The following is a 19915-nucleotide window of genomic DNA, read 5'->3' on the forward strand; positions in this document are numbered from 1 at the left end:
AGACATTTGCTGATTTCCTCGATGACTTGCAACCTGGCCTTTAGTTTAGAACCCAAATGGGCTGGGTTTAAGGAAAATGGTATTGTCCAAGAAAGTTAGTAACTCCATGAATTTTTAGAAACGATTGCCATGTCAGAGTTTTGTTGGCTTGTGTGTGGCCGGCTGTTTTAGAGTTGGCTGTTTCTAAAGGATGGAGTGTGTTGCCATGGCAATATTCTTCCCCATGCAGGAAGGCCCCAGAGGTCGGTCCTGTGCAACTGACCATGTGTTTTTTTTCATGGCTTTTCCATGGGGATGCTGAAGGGTTCCATGCCATCACTCTTGCTTGGTGTTCCAAGGAAACTGGGCATAGTTAGGAGGCTCCAGGCCCCCTCTTTATCCAGCCTGTAAAAGAAGTGAGCCTCTTTTGTCGATCCAGGGCCCAGTGTGTTTAGGGCAATGAATCGGATTAAGCTTACTTGGGTACAAAGCAGAAGTGGTTGGCAGGGGCATCCCAAGGCTACGGGGAAGGTGCTTTCTGATCCTTAGATTGGCAGCTCTTGCCTCACAGAGCTGTGTCTGGATTTTCAGCTAGAGAAGGCATGCCTCTCCCACAGCACTTAGCATGAAGGTTATTACCTCTGTGGATACAGGGCATGGCAGAAATGTCTGTGGCACGTGACTACCATGGGATTTCTTTGTTCTCCTGCCAGAGTTCTCCTTGAAGGCCACACAGATATCCTGGTGTTCTTCCCTTAGGGTGTAGCACACATGGTGTCCAGGTGGCCACAGCTCAGCGGAGGACAGTTCAAGGTGTGGCTCTGCAGACCTTGTGTGGGGTGAATTCTGGTTGCTACGGCCCTCTCCTTTCCTGTGTACATCTCTGCAGTTGAGACAGACTGATCACAGGACCTGGGATTGAACATCGAGGGAGATCGCCATCAATTTTTAAATGAGGAGCTACTAAAAATGCTCCCCTGCAGAGTCTCTCTGGGATAATTTTATGGTCACATTGGGCCAGGTACAAAGCTGTTGGTTAGCTGTGTCTGCCTAACATGGAGGTAGGAGGCTGGGACGGACACAAGCCAGGCACTGAGTAGTGTTTCGCCATGTAAAAAAAAAATGGTCTGTTAGTTACACCTTGACTTTAGGAAAGCCTATTGCAAGTTTGTGTGACAGCCTTAGCGTGTTATTTAGGAATTACAGAAGACTGTGCATCTCTTCACGTGATAGATACCACCTCGGGGGAGCCATTCTGCAACACGAATGGATCAGGGGGACTAGAGATAAGAGCAGATTTCTAAACATAAAATGTTCAAACTCGGTGGGTCTAAAGGGAAGAGATGAACATTTGCAAGCCTGTATGTGGCAGGTGACTGATGTACATTCTTACATAATCCTTGGAACATCCAACTAAGACTTTTTAGGCTCATTTCACAGGTGAGGAAACTGAGTTTCAAGAGGTCAAGAAGTGACCTGCCCAAGGTCACCAAGCTGAGGAGGGGCGCTTTTCATCTCACCTATCTGAAATATTGTCTTTCATCAGATTGCTTTCTCCATTCCTTCCCACAAAATTTTATCTCCCTTTTCCAGAAGTATATGTGGCCTGAAACAATATTATGAGCAAAGAGGTCTATTCACTTTTAAGCAGCTAAAGCCATCATTATACCTCTGGATTCAGATTATCAAAATGTTGTGGAACTACCCACCCATTATACATTTTAAATATACATTTTAAAAATTAAGTTTTAACAGACATATAGAAAAGTACACATATTATAAGTGTTCGGATTAATGGCTTTTTATAAACTGAACACTCTGTATAACCACCACCCAGATCAAGAAATAGAAACCCCGTTATCTTTTCATTCTTAAGGTTCTTTTGTTTGTTTTTGTCAACATGAACCTCTGGTTAGAAGTACCTTATGACCTGTTGTAATATGTGTCCCATTCAACTCGCTCACGGCAATATTTGAAGGTCCCCAAAATGCTGGGGAGTTACAAGTCAGCTAGTGAATGAGTTAGTCACTGATAAGCCCTATTTACAAATGACGCAGGACTTCAGATACCCCCAAGAAAGAGGTAACAGTAACTCCTGAGAAGAGTTTAAACGCAGAAGAGTCATGGAATTTCATAGCTCATCTCATAAATGAAGCCCAGGGAGGTAGAAGAGGTTGGTCACAGTCACACAACAAGGAAGCAGGACGAGCAGACAGTTACACACATGCATACACGCACGCACGCACGCACGTACCATCCCACCCCACCCCAAGATGCAAGCTATCTGAGAAGTCCCCATTGAAATGGATCCTGACCAGGAAGGAAGCCATTGGCAAGAGGGCCTGTTCAGAGCCAGTTGAGGTCACCACCACGGTCACCACTCATGAATGCTGCCCGTTGGCTGTCTAGGCTTTAGTACCCTACATCCCAGCTGTCCCGTCATCCCCGGCTGCTCTCAAGTAGGTCGGTGGCAAAGCGACAACCCTGTTTGCCAATCCTGGCACATTGGGAAAGTTGCTGGTTAAAATCAAACCCTGCCTCTGGCCAGAATGTGTTGTGGGCCAGGATCCCATTCAGCACGGCCTCTCTGCTCCTCGGACTACAAAGACTGAGGTCCTAAGCCAGCTCTGCCGCTTCCCAGCCGCCACAGCACAGGCAGGTCCTGGGCCTCACGACCTCCCAGGCTCCTTGTGATGTCCAGCTCTGTCGTAGCTGGGGGGAACTCAGCAAATGGCAAAGGCACTTCTTAATGACAGTATTTATCCAGCAGCTCCTCCGGGCTGGGCTTGGTGCTGAGTGCTGTACATCTGTGTCATTCATTCCTCTTCCTAGCTCGTGGGGAAGGTGCTTCTGTTATCCCCATTTTCCAGATAAAGGACCTGAGGCTCAGAGAAGCAAAATAACTGCTCAGAGCCACACAGTCACTTACATGATGGGGATTTATTCAAACTGGAAAAGAGTGTGTCTACACTACACTGCCTGGCTGCCACTCATAACCAGTCATTTGGTGCTTACTTACTGAGCCTGCTATGTGTCAGGCATTGTTCTAGGTGCTGGGGAGGCAGCTGTGAGCCTCCCGTGAAGCCCACAGCCTCACAGAGCTGACGGCTCCTGAGCAGGATCCTTTGGGGGAGAATTGTCTTGGAGATTTGTGTTTCACGCATTTTTAGAGAAAAGCCTACCTCCTTTTCCCCAAAGCCTCCCCCCTTAGCTTCCTCTTTGAAGCCCCCAGAGCCCTTCAGTCCTCCCCTGAGGGAGATGAAGGCTGAGAGCTGGGTGTAGCTGAGTCTGTGTGTAACCCTTACCCTACGAATAAGGAACTCAGCAGTCTGCTCCCTTAAGGACCCTGCGTCCCCCACCTCACACCCTGCCGTTTTCCACCCCCACCCTCCTAGCTCTACTAGTGGGAGAAGGCAGGTGTCTGCGCAGCAGCAGTTTGCTAGTGAAGGACCCCATCTCAATCCTGGCACACCTTTCTGGGGCCAGCTGACAGCACTCATGTCAGCCTGATAAGAGGCCGGGGCAAGAGGCCCACAGCCACCCTGCTCACACAGCCCTGCCACCTCCATGTGGCCTCATGTCTGTTATTCTCTACATCTCCACACACAAAGAGCCCTGGTGCTGTTGCTGGCGCTCAGCTGCTGGAGTGGGCAGGGCAGGCAATGGTGAAAAGCTTTTCTGAAAGGCCAGGGCGGAGGCAAGAGTCACCCAGGTGATCCAAGCCATTCCCCTGGGACCCCGGCCCAGGACCACAGTGAAAGGTTACTGCTAATTGGCGAGCTCCTGATGGGGCGCATCTATTTAGCACTCCCCCCTCCCCGGAGACTTCCAGGATGGTCTTGGCACAGCAGTGTGATTCAAGCGCTCCCCGCCTGAGTCTGGCACAATCTGTCTGAAATTGTGAACATGGAGCCTCTTGGTTTTTTAATTTGTGTTTTCGTTGTTGTCATTCTCTGCCCATGGTTTCTGGTAGATTCAGTAGCAGCAGCCACCCTGACTCTGTCACCCCTTCCCTGGGGTCCTCTCAGCGGTCTCCTCCTACCCCCAGCCTCCCAGATCTACCAGAGGCCTTTTGGGGCCAGGGAACAGCACTGTCCCACCCCCAACCCACCACCCGGCCTGAGGGCCCAGCTCTCACCCCGCCGTCATCGTCCCTGACACTAACACAGCTTGTCCACCCTGTCGCAGGGGGCAGATGGCCTGTCGGAGCCGGAGGGCATCTCTCTGAAGCGGGTCGCTGTGGTGGAAGATTTCTTTGACATCATCTACTCGATGCATGTGGAGAGCTCAGCGGAGCCAGGCAAAGCCCCCAAGCACGCTGGGCAGAAGAAAACCTACCGAGCGGTGAGATTTCTGTCCCTTTGCCTCTGCTGGCAGCCCCAGGCCTTGGCAGGAGGCCATGGGCTCCGCACATGTTGGGCAGGGGGTGGGGCAGAGAGCTGAGGCGTGATGAAACGGCCTTTGGGGACAAGGGGGCACAGGGCAAGGGCATGGCAGCCAGAGATGGCTCACGGGGCGAGGGGGCGGGTTCTGCGGTCTGAGCACAAAGGAGAAGCAGGTTGAAGGGAGTGAGGGCAGGGAGGAGAGGGATGAGGGCAGGAGGGAAGCCCTCTTCTCTCTGGTCTCTGCTTCACTCATTCCACTCACCCCCAGCCCCTGGCAGCCTGTTCTGGGGCCATGGCGGGCTGGGGTGGCTAGATAATAATAGTATTCGTAAGGGCAAGTGCTTCCACGGCATTTACTGTGTGCCGGGCTTGTCCTGAGTGCTTCCTGTGTGTGAGCTCTTTCTATCCCCTACCACTCTGAAGTCAGTACGGGGAGTTCTCCAGGGGAAGTCTGAGGACTTGATCCCCACCCTCCAGGACGTCACAAATCTATTTGGGGTGGGGAGGCTGAGAGCAAAACCAAGACGTCAGAAACAGAAATGTCTCCAAGACTCTCTTTGAGGCAACAAGAACCCAGGTACCTGGGCATTCAGCAAAGGCACCTCCAGACACTGTGCTAAGCCGAGGGCTTCACGGAGAAGGTGACATGTAAATCAGCATTCTAAGCTTCGTGTAGGCAGAAGGGAGCAGAGACAGCTAGATCGCTAGGGGTGGGAAACATCAAACGTGGGGAGGTAGAGGGGATGGGCCCAAGCGGGAGGGTCCTGCCTGTGTTCAGGTCCCATCCCTCTTGACCCCCATCATTATGGCTTATACACAGCTCTGACCCATTTGTCCAGCACCCACCACTAAACCTGTAAAGCCAAGCACTTTATGTTCACTCAAGTTCCATACTAGTCCTGTGATGGAAGCACTGTGGTCCCATTTCACAGTTAAGGAAACGGAGACCCAGAGAGTTGAGCTGCCTAAGGTCACCCAGCACCTGAGTAGCAGTCAGCCAGTGCCTTCATGCCCTCATGTGTTGACTTTCTCTGTGGCTTCCTAGAAACCTGCCCTTCTGTGACTGTGCTTCTCCACCCAAGGCAGAATGTGACCCCCACCCCACCCCACCCCACACACACACCAAGTTAAGTTCTCTGTATAAATAGCCTTGGACTGCAGTGGAGTTGGCTGTATAAGTCTATAAGTCTATAATTTGTGTCCATATGGCCTGATTTTTAAGAAATCCAACAATCTGGTTTGTCCTTGACCTCAGAAGATGGCCTTTGCCTTAAGTGAGTCTTAAGGATGAACGCTTGTGCCAAAGGCCTGAGAGATGAGGGGTTGGGCTGAGGGAAGCAAGAGATGATTATATCATCTGGCCCACCCCTCCTGCTTCTCAGTACACGTGGGAAACAACTTGTGGGAAGGGCGTTCCGGGGGTATTTCCGCCAGAGAGTCATGGGCAGAGGGAGGGACACCCAGGCTTGGGCCGATTGAGCCCCTTGGTGTCAGTGAGCCCCAGCGCATTTTCTCAGCATTAAATTTGCCAGTGCTGGGCAAGTAGCATGTGCCAGGCCCTGTGCTCAGCACCTACCATGCAGCAACTCTCTGAGCTTTCACACGTATGAAGGTTGTACGTATGAAGCAGGTGCTAATGTTATCCCCATTTTACAGATGAGGAAAACGAGGCTCAGAGAGATGTATAACCTCCCTGAGGTCACCCAGCTGACATGCAGAGCCAGGCAGCTGGCCCCAGGGCCTGCACCCTGACCACTACACATATTGCCTTTCTACAAACCCCTGCACTCGACTGGGCCAATAACTTGTTGTCCAGGTAGATGGGCTTGGGCCAGCCAGACCATGTGATTCCCCGGCCACTCGGTACCCAGCACCAAGCCTCACCTGCAGGCACTCCCTGGATATTTATGAAGGCCAGGGGCTGTGGCCTCCATGCTGTCGAGAGGGCAGGCCTGGGCTGGTCCTGGCAGCGTTTGTGTCCCTGGGCCAAGCAGACGTCCAGCCCTTTGCTCTGCACTTCTGGCTTCTTGTCCATATGCCTGCCGCGTGCCCCACTTCCCGATGCCCAGCCTGGAGCTGGCACATGACTGGCGGCGAGCCAGCTGGGCTGCGCACAGAGCTGGAATTTCAGCAGCAGGGCCAAGGCTGAGTGGAGCAGGCCAGGGCCCTCCTGCAGTGGGTGTGAGGCCAAGGGGGCCTCCGAACCTCCCTTCTCCCCGTGCACCGCCTCTCCCTTCCCCCCTTCCCCATCTGTCACCCTTCTCATGCCACCCTTTTCCTTTCTGGGGGTGGGGGTGGTGTCTGGATGTTTTTGTCCCCCTCTTTTCATCTGCTCTCATTTCCTCAACCCAAGCCTAGCTCTTCAGCCTTACCCTGGGGACATGAGGCCCCCACCCCTCCGTGCCTGTAGAAAAAGAGCCAATGGCTGCAGAGGGGCACAGCCTGACACCAAAGGGTTTGTATCAGGCCCTTGGCTGAGGGGTTCGGGGACGTGTCTGTGTGTATTTTGCCAAACCTGAATCCTGGGACTCGTGGTTTCTAGGGCACCTGAGACTTTCGGATCCTTACAAGCCCAGGGTGTGTGCGGGAGGCAGGGGACTGGAAAGAAGATGGGCACACTTGTTTAGGGCATTAAAGGAGGCCCATTCTTCAGTGGAAAAAAGAACTTTCTAGCACCTACCACTGTTCAGCAATGGGTCAGGATTAGGTAAATGAGCTTTCTGAAGCTGGAAGTAGATGAGCCAGGGGTAGATGGCCATTGACAGTGGCTAACGCAGGAGGAGTCCCACTTTGTGCACGAAGCCCCTACCTTACTTTGCCTCAGATGCAATGTGACCTGAGGGGCAGAGGATCCCAGAGCATCCTGCCAGTCCTGGGGCTGAGGAGGGTTCCAAGCCATTCTACAAAGTTCGCTGAACCCCAACAGAAGACTGGTCCTTTTTCAATGGGCTTTTCTGGTGTCTGCACTCATCTGGGTTAGAGTAAGTCCCTTTGCTTCCTCCCTCTCTCCTAGGGTGCTGGTAGGCTAGATGGGGTTCGAGTCCGGAGCTGGCTGCCCAGACCACTTTGGAGTTGGGGCCAGATGTGGTCAGCAGCTGCTCCAGGCCCACCATGTGCTAATCCACCCGCAGGGCAGAAGGAGGATCTTGTGAAGTGGTGCAAATCCCCCCAATTGGCCTCATCTGTCTCTGTCGGCCTTGGAGTTGGGGAGCGAAATGGGGCCTTACAAGTCAACGACTCTGCAAATAGCTTTTGCTGTCCCTCCCAGCTAAATCTATCTCAGTTTTTACTAATAGGAAAAACGTAAAAGGCAAATTCACATATGGGTCTCAGGGTCCAGGCAGGAGGCCCTGAGGAGAGCAAGGCAGCAGGCTGCCCAGAGCAGCTGAGGGATGCTGGGTGCAGACGGGTCCTGGCGCTTCCCCTCCTTAAACACAGCAGCTCTATCTTTATCTGTTTCATGTTTCGGGCTTCAGCATGAGTCTATTTCCAGAGTAGTGCCTATAGCTCTAAAACGATCTGAAAACCACCATGCTAGTGACTACAGCATCCTTTGGGATAGTCCTCCTCGTTTCAACTCATCCTGCGGTCCGGTGGCCTTGGGCATCCACGCAGTCAAACAGAAATGGAGGTTCTGTTTCTCGTGTGGACAAGCCAGGAGGCTGAACCCTGGCTTGTCCACACGATGCCCGCAGAAGGTTGTAGGCCCCAGTCGGGGGAGGCATCCTCTTCCATGCAGGTCCCTACAACAGCACAGAGCTGGGCTGGACTCCACTCTACTGATTTCCGAGGGAGCTCTTAGCGAGGCTGCAGACATTCCAGCCATGCAGGGCAGGGCTTCCTTCCCTGGCCATCAGACAGCTCCAAGAACTCACCTACCTGCCTTTGGTCCACCTTGCCTGTCCCCTGGTGAGACTCGAGGCTCAAAGGGGGTACACCCAGCACTCCCCCTGCATGTGGCACTCTAGCTGGCCTTTGCATACTGCTGGGTCCCTGCAAGGCCAGGGGAGCTGTGGCCACCATTCTGGCCCCTGGTCAGAGCCCTCTATGGGAAACATTCCTGTACCCTCAGCAGGTCAGGTGGCAAGAAAGGCTTTTGCCCATGCTGTGGGCAGCAGGAAGGCCTCCCTGAGCCCTGTAAAAACGGTTCCTCTGTCCAGTGGCAGGTGAGCTCCATGTAGTGAAGTAGGGCTGTGCCTATGCTATGAACCTTCCCTCCTTTTCCCAGCAGACTTCGACCATCCTCCCCAAGTCCTCTGTTCAGTTCCTCTGAGGCCTGGCCTGGAATGCTGGACCTCAGGGCACCTGTGAGGTCTTCTGTTGGCCCAGGTCAGCCACATCCTTCTGCTTTGCCCAGCAGGAACCCTGCCCTCTTGCCCGAAATCAGCAGGGCCCATCCCTCCCAACCCCACAGGCTTAAGAGGTACATGCCTTCCCTAAGAGTTCCAGGCAGTTCTGGGCTGGGATGAAGATGTCCATGTGGGTGGCAGGAACGCCCCCATCCCTCAACCCTAATATCCAAGGACAGGCACATGAGCACCCTCCCACCTACCAGCTCCAATCAGAGACCAGGGTTTTGCCCTTGTCCCTGACCTCCAGTGGAAGGCAATCAGATAGGGCATTTGGAAGGGAGGTAACTCATCAAGGAGCCTGCCTGCTCCGCAGAGCATCAAATCAGCTGAGAAATAACAATTGTGTCACCAAAATTACTCAGCGTTTGCAGCTGGCTGCCAGGCAGGAGTGGCCCCTGGAGCTCAAAGGCCCACTGAGTTGGGAGTACAGCCTGAGCTGGTCCTCTGAGGGCCTGCCCACAGCCTGGAGCGTCCCTGGGCCTCTTATATACCCCACCCCACCCCACCCCACCCACTCCACCTACCCTACCGCACCTCCTGGCCACCAAAGAGATGAAGCAGGGCACTTGTGCATCCCGAAGGCGCAGACCGGGTTCTGTCCTGAAGAGCAGCCCCTGCCGCCTGTGGGCTGACCAGCGCGTCCTCAGTCCTCAGCCAACTTTCCCGGCTGGGCTGCGACGGGTAGAGTGGAATGGTGGGGTGATGCTGCCCCTTAGTGGAGAGGAGCGGGAGGGCCTGGGCTCCGGGAAATGTGCAAAAACCAGCAACTGGGGAGCTACGGGCCTCAGCCCAGGGAACCTGGGCGTAAGAGGTCCCTCTGGGCCCCTCAGGCAGCCACACCAGGGCCAGTGGGTTTCCCAAAACCCAGAGCTAGAGGAGAGGGCTGGGCTTCTGGGCCCACACCCCCTTTTTCCCTACTCCCCTACCCAGTCTCTTTCTTGTGTTCCCTCTGGAGGCAGGTGTGGGGTGGTGTGACCTGGAGGATGGGCTTTAGTCTGGCACTACTTTGAAAGAGCTGTGTGACCTTGGGCAAATGGGTTCACCTCTCTGTGCCTCATGACCTCACCTGGAACAAGGGGGTCCCTAAGAGCCTCTAGTTTGAAAAATATGATCCCTTGGCATCAGCCTGTCAGAGATCTCCCTAGAAAGATTCTAGATCTGTGAGTTATGGCAGAAAATAGCTTGTAGAACCTTGGATTCTGTTTTTAGGCCCAGAGCCTGTGGATTTATTAAGCGGGTCTCAGTTTATTCATCCCTAAGAGGGGAAATTGTTTCATCTTACCCTAGAGCAATGTTTATAAGCTCATTTTTCAGTAACAGCAATAAAATGTTCTGAGAGGAATATTACTTACTAGAATATAAGTGAAAGACTAGACGATGTTTAAATGCTTTGCTTTTTAAATTTTTAAGCTCTTTCATTCAAATTTTTAAAACAAATCGTTTTCTGCGAAAGTCCTGACTCATTTCCATGGCTGAGAATCGAGGACACCTACCCCTTGCTCCTCAAATCCCTGCCATTCCTTGGCAAGTGCCTGCCACCAAATCACAGCCCTTTGTGACCCGGTGACTAAGTGCTTCCCCACAGATCCGTGTAACGCACAACCTCCTCTCTCCCCCAGATCGCGGAGACCTACGCCTTCCTTCCACGAGAGGCTGTGACCCGGTTCCTGATGAGCTGCACGGAGTGTCAGAAGAGAATGCACTTTAATTCCAACGGCCTGGAGCCCAAAGGTAGGGGAGGAGGCAGACGTGCTGGAGGCTCACAGGCAGGGGCGGTGCAAGGAGAGGCTCTCCCAGCAGCAGGGCCTGCCCTTTGCAGGCACAGATAGAAAAATGCACACCCAGCAGTTGTCACAATACCCAGAGGCCAGTGTGGGTTCACGGCGCTGCCCAGAGAGCCTCATTTTGGGTTTTATTTTTCAAATGTACAGTTTCACTCAAAAACCAATAGTACATTCCTATTGCACTTCAAGGCCTAGGTCACATGGTTCCGGATGGAAATAGCCACCTCACCCCCCCATTCCCTAAGCTCTGTGATGCTTGCCATCCAGGTCTCACCTCGGTGGTGTCCACATGGCTTTGGTCTCACCCAGCTGTAAGCTCCCAGAGGACAGGAGCACAGCCCTCGCTGTGTGTACCCTCCTACCCTGTAGCCACACACCTGCCACTAGTAGGTCCTCTCTGTACACAGCCAGGAAATCAAGGGAATGGGTTAGAATATAAAATGCCCAGAGCACTTGTGACCAGCCAAACTTGTTTCCTTGGCCTAATATCCATGCTCCCCAGCTCTTCCCTACCCAGGGAGATGCAGCAAGGATCCTCGCTTCAGTATCCCCACACCCCAACCTGAATGTCCCCAGAGGCCTCCAGTAACCCTCAGGCCCATCCATTCCCACGTGGCTTTGGCACAGTAAGATGGGCCAATGCATTTGGCTGGTGTGATATAACTCCGCCCTGAGAAATGGTGCCCAGGTGGGCGATTTATTAGGGCTTCTGGGCTGCTCCTGGGTGTCAAGCCTGCAAAGGTTGCTGAAGTCCTTGGGTGTTTTGCCTGAGATTGGGAATAGACTTGGAATGAAGGGCAACCTGTTTACTTGGGTGGAATCCTCCAAATCTGGGAAAGAGAAAATCTGCAGTGAAGCCTGAGTAGGTAGTGACCACAGAGGAACTGGAGTACAGGCATCACGTGGGCTTTCCCTCTCAGGTTGGTTATCCCTGATTCACGCGAGCAACTTGTGACACCAGCCAACTCCTCAGCTCCAGAGGCTTTCCTGCCCGTGGGGACCGCTAGGCCACGGCTGCTTCATCGGGTACCTCAGATAGCTTCTAAAGCTCGAGGCACAGAAACAAATCTAGTTAATCCCTAAAAAGTGCTGGGTTCCAGGTTTAAGATCGGGGCTCCAGGGCCACACTGAATGGGTTCAAATTCTAGCTCTGCTGCTCAATAGCTGTGTGTCCTGAACCAGTGACTTCATCTCTCTGAGCTTTAGTTTCCTCATCTGCGAAATGGGGTTAATTATGGCACCCACCTCAGGGGCTGAGATTTGAGAGGTAATCCCTGTACCTGGCACACGGCTACCATGCAGGAGGAATGAGCTGTGGCTGTTGCAGTTATTGTGATAATGTTGGATGCCAGAGTGAGGCCCCTGCCCCACACGGCCTGGCCCTAGCTGACCAGCTGCAACCCCTGGGCCATTTAGTACCTACAGATGGGCCACGAAGGCTCTCCCTGCTGCATTCCCCACCGCGCCCAGGTCTGGGCCCCAGGGGTGTATGCCTTGGTGGCGGCTTCCTGGTCTCTCTGTCCATCCATCTGCCTATCCCCTCCTGTTCTGTCCTAATCATTTCCATAGCAACTGGCATAGTCAGATACAGAAACCATTTGCCTGGGGGAGCAGAGGCGAGGCCAAGAGGGCCCCGCATTTGTGGGCTACTCTGGGGTGTCTGCAGTCTCCATCTCTGCTGCTCCCTTCCTTCCTGCTGGTGTGGAGGGTGTTCTCACCTCCCCCACTCCTCAGGGAAGGCTGTGAGGTCTCCAGGGCTCTAGCTCCACTCCTCCTCATCTGTGGGCTTCCGCATGGTTGGAAGGGTGATGCCAGCATAGCAGCAGCCTGTTTCGTTTTCATGCTGCCACCATGGTGCCCCCACCCCAGGGTAGAAGGAGGGAGGAGGTGGAAGGGAGGGAGGTGGAAGGGAGGGAGGTGGAGAGGGAAAGAGCACACAGCCAGGAAGGAGTGGCCTAGAATATAAACCAGCTCTGTGAGCTCTGGTGTGGAGCCTCTCTTTCCAGGGGCTTGCTCCAGGCAGGACAGAGGGCAGGTGGAGAGAGGTGCTTTGCCCATCATTGGGTGGAATGCCACTTCTCTGTCCCCATGAGCAGAGCTTCTCATGCAGAGAGGGGAAGAGATACCAAGAGAGCAAGAGGCAGCATGGGCTTGGGGTCCGGCAGGTCTGGGTGTGCCACCCTCTTCCATGCTGTGTGTCCCTCAGCAGGTTAGGGGACCTCTCTGAACCTCATCTGCTCATAACAGCTCCTGCGAGCCTATGAGGTATCCATCCTGGTTTACAGCCGAGGAAATGAGGCACAGAAAGGTGTTGTCGAGAAACCATTGGTCCAAGGTCCCCAGAAGGCAGGAGGATTTATCTTCTCATCAGCAGAATGGGAGTAAACCTCTCTCCAGGCGGTCATGAGGATGCGGCTGAATTAAACGGCCGCATTCTATTGGGTGCCTGGGCAACATCAGCCTGTCTCCTATGTTGTTACACAAGGAGCCCAGACTCAAGACTGCCAGTGTCCAGGTGGCCCTGTGGGGAGACACATGGTTTGTCACCCCAGGTGAACACCCTGGGTCCATAAGCTGAATGCTGGGCAAAGGGGAAGGGTTTGGTTTCTGGAAGCTGCCAGTGGAGAGCCTTAGCGTCTGAAAGGCTCCCCTGTCTGCTCCACGGGCAGAGGCATTAGCTGCCTGGACCTCACTCGCCAGCTGGCATTCTCCCTTCTGCCCCACCTGAGAGCCTGGAGATTTTATTGCCGCCTACCGTGCTAGTCTCTCTGGATGATGCGGTCAGCTACATCGACCCCTTTTTCACAGGCACTCCTGCCATGCCAACCCTCTCTCCTCCTTCCTCCGCCTGCCTGCAGGGAAATCAGAACCTGCCCCTGGCCCCAGAGTCAGGCCCCCTGGTTCCTGTCCCAGGAAGGTGGGGCAGGAGGGGGACAGGGAACAGGATGGAGACTTCTCGAGGGGCTGTTGGGAGAATGCTTCGCTTCCTGGCCTCGTGTTAAAAAGAAAGAGAGGAAGCAAAGCAGCCTCCCCTGCTCAGCGGTTTGTCCCGTCAGAGTGTGGGGGCTTGGACAGTCCCAGACCCTCCCCCAGCACGAGGAGCACAAACAAAGGAGGCTGCTGAGGATCAGGAAGTCCAAGGATGGGAAATTCCAGGGCCTCCAGGCTCCACGCTCCTTGCACCAGCCCCTGATCCAGGTGGAAAGGAGACAGAGAATGAGAACCAGTGGGCCATCAGACCAGCCCTGGCTTCTGGGGAGAGGAGCCTCTGGGGGCACATTCTGTGTTCTCTGATGTGACAAAATATTCTTTCCGTGGCTGCAAACTGCAAGTTTGCACTGGGCAATGCCAATTACCTGCTGAAGGGTCCCTTCCTCAGCGACGGAGTCGTCCACTCAAGTGGAGGCTGCTTTGCAGCCAGGCCCAGACTCCTCTGTGTGGTTTCCAACCCCCTCGTGTCTGGCTCCTCCAGATACCCTCCTTCCTGTCCTTCCCCGACACGATCCCACTCCAGCCCGTTCTTTGGCCCCTGCAGAAGCTCCATGCTGGCCCGCTTGCTGGCCTGTCCTCTCCCAGCTCTCACCATCACTTGCTGGGTGACATGGGAGATTGCATAGCCTTTCCATGCACTGTTGCCTCCTCTATAAAAGGAAGTATTGATACCAGCACACACCTCGTGGAGTTCGTGGGAGCATCAAGCAGGAGTGTCTGCGAGGAGCTCCTGGCAAGTGCTAAGTAGCTGTCAGCTGAGTGATTGAACATAAGTCCAGTTCAGATCCTCTCTTCACAAAGCTGCCTTGAACTCTTCCTCCTCTGAGCTCTAATGGACTTGCCGTCGGTCCCACCCTGCTGAGCACAGGGACTGTACCTACTGGGCTACCCCACCCTAAAAGCACACACATCGGTGCTCCTTGAACACTTGCTCATCCACTGATTTATTTCTCTCCTACAGAGGGTTTTGGTGGTTGTTTTTAAAATCACCTTTGGCTGGCCCCAGCCCTCAATTTTGTTTTCAAATCCGAGACCCATGAGGAGCTGGTCTCGGGGCTCCTCTGTACCAGGCCTTCATCATGCACATATCCTTTGTGGGGACAGAGTCCCAGAGAGCAGTTTCCAGGCGTTTGGCCTCACGTGGAAAGGTGCTGGCTCGGTTATTAGATGGCCATCAGCTGTTACCGGTTAGCCATTAGCCACTAATACAACTGCCGTGGCTACGCTAGGGGGTTGGTTGGTTGGCAGAGAAGCAGACAGCGGATTGCGGCTAGCAAGTGCGGTTAGCAAGCTTTGGTGGCGGATTGCGGATCATGTGGATCCTACTTCCTGTATTTCGCTTGGCCGCCAGTGAAACTGGGGTGCAGGAAGACCCCCTGTTGGGGTACTGGCGGATGTTTGCTTTTGCGTCTCGACCAGCCGCCAGCGAGACTATAGTGGTGTGACTCCCCTACCTGTGGCTCCCTGGGTGTTGCTTTTTGGCCTCGCCATGTCCTGCGTTCTTGTGTGGGGAGCGGGAGCAGAGTCCCTGCATGACATCCTTCAACACGCAGCCCTTGCCACTGGTACCCAGAACCAACGGGTCCTTCCATTCTGTAGGTGAAAGATCATGAGAACCACCGCCTTGTGTTCCACCTGGAGGAGCGAAGGCCACCGCCTCGTTGAAATTTACCTTGCTTAATGAATGCCATCGGAGCCCAGCGGTGGGGGTCAGCGCTGGGCTCGCCTGCCTGCGAGGTGGGGCCTGGGTAAAGACTCCGCATCGCTGATTATCTTCAAGGCCTGTAAAACTAGGTCTTGTGCTTGGGCTGGTTTCAGTTTTCCTTGGCAAAGAGGTGTTGAAACATTTCTTTGGGTAATTCCTTTGCTTTTCTCACCAGCGACCTGCTGGATTATTTCAACTCTGTGACCCTTGCTAGCTCCTAACTCACCAATGGTATCAGGTTATTTGTGGTGGCTCAAGCATGGCCACTGTTGTGCGGGGCAGTCTGCGGGGTCTCTGCTCTTGCTCGCCACATAAGAATGCAGGATGTGGCTAGGCCAAAAAGGAACACCCACGGAGCCATAGGTAGGGGAGTCATACTACTATAGTCTCACTGGAGGCTGGATTCACACGACATGCGACCTGCTGTCCGCTTTTCTGCCAACCAACCGACGACTCTCCTCGACTCCACTCCTCAGCGCAGCCGCGGCAGTTATATTAGTGGCCAACAGCTCAAGGGTTACAGCTGACGGCCAACTACTACCCGAGCCAGCACCTTTCCACGTGAGGCCGAGAGCCTGGAAACTGCTCTCTGGAGCTCTGTCCCCACAGCCACTGCATGTGTTGACCACAGCAGGAGCCTGGCCTGTCTCAGCAGAGCCCCCGGAAGCCACTTTTCCTCGTTCATGTGTCCATTTCAGCTCATCCCCCATCCTGGCATTTGTCTCACCTGTGAGCGCCTGTAGGCCCGCCTGCTCCTTACGTCTTTCATACTAAGCTGATGCTCTCTGTGCGGCATTTATTGCCTCCAGAGCCGTGGGGACTCCCCACTGCCGAAAGCCCTGCTTGCCTTCCACTTGACTGTGCTGTGGCCAAGCTCTGACCTCCCACAGACAGCTCCCTGGAGCATTCCCTCACCTGGAATGTTCCCTGCCCGCCAAGGTCCTGTCTCCCCCACAGAACTCTCACTTCTGGAACTGCAGATGGAACATTTCACTGCACACCGACCTCTGATGGATGTGAGCATGTGGTTCAGGATGTCCCAGCTTCCCCAGACAAGGGCATCCTGCCTCCTGTTCTCGAGCCGTTCTGGTTCACCTCTGGGCACCAAAAGCAGTTTCTGATCTGTGGGTTTGCAGGGGAGGGAACAGGGCAAGGAAGAGCCCTTCTCCCACCTTCCAAGAGCACCATCCCAGCCACTGTTTGTTGTTGTTTTGTGTTTTTTTTCCTAAAGCTGTACTGGGCTTTATTAAAAAGAACTTCTCATATGCAGCTGTGGCATTTCAGGAGGGACATGGGTGACCATCAGTACAGGAACATAGGCTCAGCCGCCATGTATAACCAAACACCAAGAGTCGCCATGATACCTGGTGAAGTTGTCGTTTGTGGCTCTGACCGGGGTCCCTTAGGTGGGGAGGGGGGCTTCTCACGTACCATGTTGTCTAACAGGTTTTCACCAGACAGCCCCATCTTCGAGGAAATTAAATGGAAACAGCAGCATTTTCCGCCTGAAGACCCATGATCCAAAAACAGAAACTGTGGCTCTTTTGAGTGACACCATCTCAGTGTTGTCATATACGGCATCCAACCGTCGATGTTTTGGTGGGGGGGGGCAGGTCCCAACATGCCCCTGGGTTTAAGGAGGTCAAGTCTGCGTTGATGATGGGACAGCAAGGAGAAGAGGTCACGAGGACCCAAGAACACAGTTTAGTTTCCCCTCAGCACTGGGCGTCTGTGCCAAAGGGGCCAATGTGCATTTGTTTCAGAGAACCCCTCTGCCACCGAACCAAGAGGAATTGTCTGAAAAAAAAAAAGAAAAAGTTTGGTCCATTTCAAGCCAGTGTCTGAGACGTTATAGTAGTGACATTTACCTCTTCCTCAAAGAACAAAAATCTTCCTCAAAGAACACAAAATTTCTGTTTGACAACATAGCTTTAGAAAGCTAAACAAAGTTCTGAATTTTTACACAATGTAAGAAATATTATTTAAGCTGTGCAGTCACCAGACATGTATACCACCTCAAAACAGCACCCCTGGTTCCTGCAAGGGCTATTTCTATCCTTGCCAAGTAGGAACGTCCCTTCTCCGCTTTGGGTAGTTTTCTCCCCTTTGTTTGCAGAGTTCTTTTTTCCTTATTATGGTAAAATATTTATGACGTAAAACCTGCTATATTATTAATTCTTACGTGTACAATTCAGTAGCACTAGTTATATTCACACTGTGGAGCAACCATCACCACTGTCTCCAAAACCTTTTCATCATCCCAAACTGAAAGTGCGTCCCCATGAAGCAATAACTTCCCGTCCCCCCACCCTCATCCCTAATCAATTCTATTCTTTCTGTCTCTATGAATATGTCTGTTCTCGATATTCCATATAAGTGGAATCACACAGCATTTGTCCTTTTGTGTCTGGCGTCTTTTCACTCAGCATAGTGTTTTCAAGGTTGCAGGGGCCTTTCTGGCTTGAGCTCCAGCTCTGAAGCAGCAGGTTTAGCAAATCACCTTGCATATCCTCTGCATTCCTCCACCTTGGCCCTGTCACTCACTTCGCCTTCAGCCTATCTTTTGGGTATGGCGGTGACGGTGGAGGGCAGGCTTCAGCTAGTCCTGCTTACATACTCAAGGCCCAGCCCATTGAACAGAACCAAGCACCAGGGGAACTTTGATTCAAAGGCCTGGAGCCCTGGAGGCAGGAGGAGGAGGAAGTCCGAGAACAAGTAACCAAGACTATTTCCCCAGGCAGAGGGCAAAGCAGGGTCAGGTGATTAAAATGAGCCATCACTCAGTGTGACAGGTCCCAACAGGTGACTTCAGGGTTTTAAGCTTGGTCATAACAGGAGACATCTGAAGGGGAAGTTGGACTGGGGAGAGAGATGACAGGCTCCCTTTTAATCATGCTCCCCGTCTTCCTTGACTTATTCCTGTACCATTTTCGTCTGTCCTATGTGCCACCTACAGTGGCCCCTAAGATGCAGAACCGATGGCTGGGCAGTGTCCATGGCAGCAGCCTTTGTAGAAGACAGCTTTACTAGAGATTTCGAGAGTTACCAAATATCCCTACCCTTCGACTCATGAATTCCATTTCTTGGAATCTGTTCTAAAAAGGAAATGATCATAAATTTGAGCCAATATCCATGCTCAGAGATGTTCCTTACAGTGTTGTTTATAGTAGCCTCCAATAGGAAACAACATAGATAGCCAATCATAAGGGAATGACTTAAGTAAACTGCTAAAATAGTACACAGCTATAAAAATCATATTTGTAAAGAAAAACAAGATTTTTGATGGTGGGGGAAATGTCTATGACAAAATGTTAAGCAAAAAAAAATTTTTAAAGCAGACTATAATTTTCTGTGTTCATTATGATATCAAGGACATAAAGAAGAGAAATCACAGGGAAAAAATAAACAGAAGCATATGCCAAGCTGCTTAGTGCAATTATGGGTTTTTTAAAATTTTCTTTACATCTTTCCACACTTTGCACATGCTCTACAAAAAGAACACAAGTTACTTTGATCTTCAGGACAACAAAGCAATAAATGGGAGGAACAATGTTCTATGTGATTAAGGAGGAACCAGAATTTGGAGGGGGAGGGTGGTACTGGAGGCCTGGCCCAGAGCTGTGAACCATATGGTACCTGACGGTGCTTTTGGGGGGATGCCTTGGGGGTGAGAGGTGGGGGGGGTGGCATGTGTGCACCAGGAAGAGAGAAGGCTTAGCTCAGGATTGGAAACATAAATGCCTTCAAGGGCCTCGCAAGTATCAGACCTGAGTGAAAGTGTAAGATGCCATAGGGAGTGGTGGGGCCTGTGGCAAAATGGAGAGCTCGCAACCTGTCTGAAAGGCAGTGGTGCTTTGCCATGTGGGAATACAGCCCCTGTGTGGCCAGAGCTTCCATTTGTCTAGCCAAATACCCCTCATTTTTTAAAATGTGAACTCTCTTATTAAACTCTAGCACCTGGGTGGGTACTATGACGTTACCGGAGGATCACGTCCTAAATTATATAACTAACCACTATGCTGTACACCTGAAACTAATATAGTATCGAATGTCAACCGCAATTGAACATTTTTTTAAATGGAAAAAAACACACACAAAACACTGGCACCTAAATGAAAAGTATTTGCAGCTCCAGGCAGTCCACACCTACGGGCCAGGGATGGTGGGCGAACCAGCAGTTTGTGACCTTTGGCTTTGTGTTGAGTTCTCCGCGTGGGTGACAGGGCGTGCTGCGGCGCTGGTGGCCCACAGCACAGACTAAAAGGGGTCGCTTTGGTTCTTTCTGCCAGAAAGCGAGCCTGCCTCTCCTCTGGTCTCCGGGATTATTGATTACAACATGCCCCTCACCTCCACCTACCTGAAGCAGATGAAGTTGCGGGTGATGAATTCCCAGGAGCAGGTAAGACGTCTGTCCCCCTGCCCCCCACCTGAAGGCGTCCTAACTTGCCTGCGTGTGGTGGAGCCTGTCCACGATGTGGGGCCACAGCCTGTGTAAACACACTGGAAATCAAAGAGGCCCTTATCTGGTTATCTGCGTTGTGCAGTCCACGCTGAGAGGGGAGGGAAAGAATGTGTTCCTAGTTAGAGGGTCTGCTGGGCAGACAGACTTGCCGGGTCTTCAGTGAAACCCAGGGAGCTCAAGCTTCACAAAACTTTCCCCAAGGGCAAGGATGGGAGGGGGACGGTAAGAGCTGCCGACCTTGGCTCCTGGGTGGTTCT

At 52.7% G+C, this 19915-nt stretch overlaps 1 protein-coding gene across 2 annotated transcripts in view; it reads left to right on the top strand.

Moving 5' to 3' along the window:
• NOL4L (nucleolar protein 4 like) overlaps nt 1-19915 on the top strand; it is a 125270-nt gene that overhangs the window by 44305 nt on the left and 61050 nt on the right. For both annotated transcript variants that reach the window (XM_033094632.1, XM_033094633.1), the window contains exons 2-4: nt 4168-4323; nt 10336-10447; nt 19486-19595. In XM_033094632.1, coding sequence (XP_032950523.1) covers nt 4168-4323; nt 10336-10447; nt 19486-19595 — 378 coding nt within the window. The remainder of the gene's footprint in view (nt 1-4167; nt 4324-10335; nt 10448-19485; nt 19596-19915) is intronic.

Source organism: Rhinolophus ferrumequinum, chromosome 23, assembly GCF_004115265.2.
Source record: "Rhinolophus ferrumequinum isolate MPI-CBG mRhiFer1 chromosome 23, mRhiFer1_v1.p, whole genome shotgun sequence".
In the NCBI taxonomy this organism is placed as follows: domain Eukaryota; kingdom Metazoa; phylum Chordata; class Mammalia; order Chiroptera; family Rhinolophidae; genus Rhinolophus; species Rhinolophus ferrumequinum.